This window comes from Triturus cristatus, chromosome 6 (genome assembly GCF_964204655.1).
Source record: "Triturus cristatus chromosome 6, aTriCri1.1, whole genome shotgun sequence".
Lineage (NCBI taxonomy): Eukaryota > Metazoa > Chordata > Amphibia > Caudata > Salamandridae > Triturus > Triturus cristatus.
This window is the reverse complement of record NC_140589.1, coordinates 1,685,936,060-1,685,943,191: the sequence shown is the minus strand read 5'-3', so window position 1 is coordinate 1,685,943,191 and position 7,132 is coordinate 1,685,936,060. Positions and strand designations below refer to the sequence as shown.

The 7,132-nt window shown below is 37.9% G+C and overlaps 1 protein-coding gene across 1 annotated transcript in view; it reads right to left on the bottom strand.

Annotated features, from left to right (window-relative positions):
* Positions 1–801: 801 nt before the first annotated feature.
* The window catches only part of FLVCR1 (FLVCR choline and heme transporter 1), a 136,053-nt gene continuing 129,722 nt past the window's right edge, over positions 802–7,132 (bottom strand). The window contains exon 10 of the mRNA XM_085612883.1: positions 802–7,069. Within this exon, the coding sequence (XP_085469009.1) occupies positions 6,995–7,069 (75 nt within the window). The 3' untranslated portion in view covers positions 802–6,994. The remainder of the gene's footprint in view (positions 7,070–7,132) is intronic.

Below are 7,132 nucleotides of genomic sequence, written 5' to 3'. Positions count from 1 at the left end.
GATTATTCTCCATTCCAGGGAGTTCTAGTAGATACTAGCCAGAATCATTAGTTCGGCTCCAGTATCTCCCCGGGGACTTAACAGGGACCTCAAAATATGGGCAGATGTGTTTTAAGAAACTTTAATAAATCATGGGTTCTTATGTATTTTTATGACCTTCTGTCGAATAAAGGAAAGATCAGATTTATTGCAGCTGAAGTAAGATTGCACAAATTAGTGGCCAAGTAATTGTAGTTAGATATCTATACTAGCTCCATATAAGAGTTAAGTTGTCCCTTTCTGTATTTTCTTATGGTCTATTACATATGGGTTACTACCGATTTGACTGTAATGGTAGGACATACTGGGAGTTGCATTATGCACACAATATAAGTTATGTTACGAAATTAGACTGTTCATGCTGCTAGTGTTAAATTTGGTAAATTATGTATATCTATTATTGAGATATCTTTGCTACAATCATAGGAAGATGACAGCTGCAGTTGCTGTTTGGACACAGTACTGTTATTTATAAAGACTTCTCCTGGAGATTTTAACATATGGAAATTCTTAATTGTGATTTTAAAGAAATTGTTTATAATGAAATGTATGTTTTCTTTTATGATTTTAACCGAATAAAGATCTTTTGATGATTTGAAGAAAAACACTTTCAGCTATAAATCTGAACTGACAGCATTTTCACTAAAAATAAACAAATATCAGGAACTATAATTACTTCAAATAGAAAAAACACAACATATAACATTTTCCATTTATGGAGTGTTGTTTGTTAATTGCAAATAAATCAAGAACAACATGAAAAAGTGCCAAGTGTTTTAATGAAAACAAACAGTACAATCTGATTACTGAAGGATGTTTGGACACACTTTAAATGTTCACATTTTCCAAAAAATAATTCCCCCTTGACATATCAAAAAAATGTACATCAAAAGCACATACAGATACAGTCAGAACTCATCCCTGTACAAGGACGAGTGTGAGGCGTTTGAATGAAGAGGATTGTCCACATCTTGAGCTCACAGGTCTGGTACACTGAACAGAGTACAATAAAGCACACCCGAGTTATATTTCCTAGGTGATGGATAATAACCTGAGAAAATACGGCTTACTTTGAAATGATGAGGCAAGCAAAATCTGAAACATGTTTCTAAGTGTGCCAGAAACTGTGATCACCTAAACTAACCGGAGATACATTTACTTCTAAGAATGGTTAAAGTAGGAAGGTTCAAATGGTGTCTTTCACCATCACTACCTTCCCTTTTTTAACATAGGTTTGCTGCCCAAGAGCACTGAATATTTACCGTAACATGCTAACTTTTTATTCGCTTATTGATTTAGTGATCACCAAAAGGGCAAGAAAGCTAGCCTTCATTAATATCCAGTGTCTAGTACCCTTCACGGATGACCTTTGGTAGGTTCAGGTCACTGCATTACTTTACAGGTGAAGCTGATGATACCATCAAGGTTCTTTAACCCAGATTGCTGTACATCCTACCACCACTATTGGTGTGGAAATAATTGTGAACCTCAAATAAGAGTGCAACTTAACATTCTCTCTTAAACGAGGGAAATACGTGAAAAGTAGTCTAATGCTTTTCTCTACACTCTCAGAGGACGTAAAAAAAACATGAAATATTTTCAATGACGAGGAAAATTCACAAAGTAATACAAAGGACTGAATCTTTTCAGTATGTATAGCTAATGCTTTTAATCATACCTGACTGACAGCAGGTGCACCAGCTCAATAGACCAATCAAGTTGACTTCATTGCTATGGTGACCTCTGAAAGAGTAACTGGTCTTCCTGTCCTTCCCAGTACATTCTAAAAGTACACATTTATATCTTTAAAGAAGGCTTACATAGATGTTAATACTGTTTATTATTTGTTGTGCTGTGTTGAAATTAGGTGAATCTGTTTTTTTTCCATTTTTGGCTTCCACTTTAGTTAAGTAAATCGGTGTGATGTATATGTGTGTGTGTGTGTGTGTGTATAAATACACACACACACACCCATTAATAGCCAACAGGACAGATCAGAGAAAGCATTAACAGTGGAGCTGCATATTGTACAACAAATAACCTAAAAGCAAAGTGAGCTTGGAGGTTGGATAAAAATGGGAATGGATGACAAGAGATGATCTACTGATTGCTAAAGCGCGCAAAACGAGACAACTATTAACTCGGCAGACTCTCAGTGCGTGTTCGATAACATACAAAACCCAGTTTAATATGGAAGTGCAGGCCTTTCTCTGAAGGGTTCTCCTCCTTGTAAGTATGAACATCATTTGATTTTATACAATTGTGACGAAGCCTCCTGATTTTCACATCGGTGTTTCGAATAACGTAATTTCAGGACAGACAGATGTCCGTTCTTATTCATTAAAGTGGAAGACCTCTGCCACGGCTGGATTAGTACACCATAATGCCATTCAGACAATACTGGGTGTCTGTCTAGTGATATACACTTCTAGCTGGCAGAGGAGAGCAGTGGCACATAAAGTCACTGACCCAAGGCAGCTGTTTTATATATGAGTGAATTGGCAGAAAATCAAATTACCGACCCTTTAGATGGAAAACAGAAGTAGTAATATAGAATTAAAGCTCATTGACCAAGGTTAGACCAGCTGTTAAATGCCATCTCCCCAAATTATGAACCCAAGCTACAGATGAGGGCCAACAAAGGGAGAGCAGCCATATAAAGAAAGACTTAGCTCAAGACAGAAGGGCTGCAATGCTATCAAAACATTCTACTCATTAAGGGCAAAATATTCTAAATTAAACAGGGAGAAACAGAAATTGAAACTCTGGAACTTTGCGGCAAAAGGTCAACACCAGCCATTATATGCCCTCAGCCACACTACTGTCTTCAATGCATCTTCCAACATTCTAATGTCCATGAGTAGCAATAAACCTCAAGCCTGAGGGAAAACTCTGAAGCTATAGAGCAAAGCTGCAGGAGAAGGGGAGGGAGGGAGGGAGGTAGAGAGAGAGAGAGATGAAAAGAGAGAGAGAAAGAGAGAGAGCATTTAGGTATAGGCTATCAGAAACATGGGAATGTGATATGCTAATAACGTTACTTCATTTAATAATAGTTCCCATATTGAATATGTATTGTTCTTGTGTTTTGTGGTTTTTTGTTTTGTGTTTATTGTGGTAGTTGGTGTGCTATCAATTCTCTAGTTTGCATTTCTTGCAGCCTATTTGTATATCTGAAACGCATTAGCAAATATTTCTAATCAGGATGCAAATGTCATGGTTTACCACATAATCAGCTGCATCAACAATGGAATTATAATTCCTGCTAATGCATGTATTGACATTGAAGGCCTGTTCCATGCAATTTTGACCTTCTTCTGGGCCGCTAACAAAGAAACTAGAATTTTATAGCTTATAGAGTCTGCTTTGGTCAACTGGTAAGGCTAATACAACATTCTGCCCTACAAGGGAAGAATGTCCTAATTGTGAAACATCTCTGCTGGTAGACATAGCATTTAAAAGACACCAGCAGCTCTCCACAGTGTCACCTCCCTCCTGTCATGGCCGACGGTGTCATTTAATAACATTTGCTGCTGGGGCTATGCACATGGACACGTTGGCCTTAGCAGTGACCGAGATGCACAGACAGTGAAAGTCAAGGAAGAAGGGAGGACAAAGAATCAGCAGCCCCTACCTATCCCTGAAGCTCTACCAGTTTGCTCTTCTCCTGCAGTGTGGCAGAGGAAGATGGGGGTCCTTCAGAGTGCTCCCCTTATTCCTTCTGTGTCTCCGGCTGTCACTGCAAACCAGTGACAGCCGTAGCAGCAGCAGGCGTGAGGTGGAGCCTCGTCTCTCTTGCCAGAACCTCAGACACGAATCTCTCACTCACTTCCAAAACTCCACATTTTCAGAGGACAGGAAGAGGTAGGGGCTATGGCTTATGGAATTGTAATGGTGGTAATAGTGGGCCTGTGCCATCATATATGACAGACTGACACTGTGCTGTTTCCAATGGAGCTCGCGAAATTCCAATGTTCTAAAGCAGTTTATGAGGGCTATAAATTAAGTAAAAGATATAAATGAGTACTACCGACCTCAGGGATAGATACACATCCAAGAAATGACCAATGATGATAGAGGGGTAATGGGGAACTTGGATACTCACAGAAATCAACACCTCTGTTCACTCTCAGCTCGAAGAGTTCAGCTTTGGTTGTTAGATACTTGTTTGTCACTGGACTTTAATAGTTCCCTAAGTTATGTGCCTACAAGTGCAGACCTGTATAGCACGTTCACTTGTCACAATCTCAGTTTAAATATAAAAATCAGGCATTTGCATAAATACAAATATGAAACTTTCTTTGAAAGCAGGAACTTTAAGCTGTACAACATTCTAATCCAACAGAGAAGCTAACAAAGTAAAAACAATGCTCTTAACTTAAATACATCTATTCTTTGGTACTGTTACGCCAACCAAACTTCCATAAAAATACAGTAATACAGCCATTTAGAGTGCAGAGATACATCTGGTGGTAAATAGCTGAAGGGATTCCCTAGTGCCTTAGAGCGTCCAGTATCTTTGCTGTAGGAACAGCAAGGAACCTTGACACATCCACTATCAGCCACCAGCATTAAGCAAAGGGTTCGAAACAACCCCAGCTTCACACAAGGACAATCCTGGCCCCGCCAGTGCTGCACCTTTGCCTCTGGCCTCCTCTGTGAAGTGTCTTTCTGTAAAATACTTTTGATTTTGTCTCAAAAGGCGAGCAGCGTCCAATGTGGCAGTTAATGGGGTTATAATCCTTGTACCTATATGAATAAAGCCCGAAATTCACTTAAAAACCAAATTTGATTGAAGTAATCCATTTTAAAAATGTGTTTGTTAAAAGTTTGTTATGAGTTTAGAAATGAAATAAAATACAATAGTTACTTTGCTTCTGCCAGAGAGATGCAAAATATATTTCACACGTTTTGACTCTTGGTGTAAACTAGAAGAGATGATATAACGTATCCGCATTGGAAGAGATAATATAACAATGTGTGTGATAAGCCACTCAGACCTCTATTTGCGTAGAGGACACTGCTACCTTCTTTAGGCCATGTGTTCTGTTGTGCAGCTCTTTGCAATGGGAGTAGTGACTTTCCTCTACCTAGTGCTACAGGTCAGGCTGTACCACTGAATTTGGGCCTCGCAACCTCCGTCTGTGACCTGGGGCTTCCCTGGTGTCGGAAACCACATGCAGAAGGGGCTTCCGGCACCTAGCATATAAACAAAGTACTCTTGTGCATTTTATGTGATACACATAGCTATTCTCTATTCACAAAAAGTTTCAAAATCAAATGTCCAGCTTTTAAAAAACATTTAAAAAGTATTGCGTAATAAAATAAAATAAAAGTTACAACAGTTTGTTCCATGACTGATTGTATTATGGATCTTTTCAGAAGCCACTGAATCTACCTTGGAATGCAAGATACCCTATCATTATGAAACAATAAATTGTGACAGGGGCTTGTGGGGAATGTTTTGTCCATAAAGTTAAATGAATTTAAAAAAAAAAAAAGTTGAAAAATGCACAGTGCAAGCCTGTAAACTTGATAGATGAAAACTGGTAACTATAGAGAAGGTTGATCTAAAAATAAGTCAAGTGTGAAATGATGTGTCTATAAGGATAGTAAAGAACTGAAGTATTTCCAATGATGCAACAAAACGATGATGTTGCCAACCAGTAGCAGGATCCTTGTGACATGAATGGGGAATGAGGCGCCAAGGAAAGTAGGAACAAGAGACATGGTGGGATGTGCTTGAGCAGAGCAGCTAGACTAACATTATGAGAGTTAGAATATAAAATGGCAGTATCTGAAAGCATTTTACAGACTACCCAGTGAAACAGGATAAAGATGATTTGGGATCAAGTGTACTGGTTGCAAATGGAGATTATCTTGTTGACTTAATGTAATGTATGCATCAGATATATTAATTATTAAGAATCTATGGATTCTCCAAAACAGATGTTAACCTTTTCATCAATTTTACAAGAGTACCTCTCCAAGGGAGTTGTAAAATAGTTGAGGTTCAATAAAATGTTTTGGACCATTGATCAGTTTAACATATACCATATAGCATTACTGCTCGAACCCAACAATTTTGGTTGCAGGTCAGTTCACGACAAAACATAATATATAGTAGGTGGGGATACCTTTTATTTAACTGACAAAATAACTACACAGATGGAAGACGTCAATAGCTTTCAAGACCACATGAGTCAAAGTAACTGGTGGGGTCTCGAAAGCTAATGTACAGTCCCATAGTTGAACTTATTCTGTTATATTACTAGGAAACCTGATTTTCTGGATTGCCTTTGCTATCTTTGTGCATTGTTCTACAGTTGCCCACAAGTATTTGCAGCCATTTTGTTTCACAAGTAAATCAGGGAAAGTAAGTAAACTTAGACTCATAGAACAATTGCTTTGAATTTCTGTATCAATCACCAGGCCGTTTTTTGATTACAAGTTCCTCATTATTTCTCTCCAATGTCCATTTCTTCTTCCGGTGATCACTTTTACTTCTTTAGATGAAATGGAAAAGACAAAAAATATTCTATTATTTCTCTTTTAGTGTCCATTTCTTCTTCCAGTGATCATTCTTACTTCTTTAGATGAAATGGAAAAGACAAAAAGTATTCTATCTATTATTTCTCTTTTAATGTTCATTTCTTCTTCCAGTGATCATTTTTACTTCTTCGGATGAAATGGAAAAGACAAAAATATTTTATCTTCCGACACAAGCAATTCTTTTTCTTCAAGCTGAGCTGCATGATTGTGCAGATTGATCAATGTCCTTGCATGAAAAGGTTTGCGTAGTGCATCCAATGTTATACTTCACACCATATTACCATCAACAGATGTTCAATAAATAACTTGACTATAAATAAAAAAAAAGCTCCTTTTTTGAGAATTTCAGCAGCCTGTCATATGCATGGTTGGTCAAGACTTGCTTCTTTAAATACTTTTTCTGTAATCAGACGGAGGATGATGTCTGAGTGTGAAAGACAACTCCATTAAGTTGGGGCTCAGCAGGACTTTCAACTGGAACCTGTTATAGAAATAGAAAAGTCAGTATGTCTGTATCAAGATACCCCTTCTTCACCATTGGGCT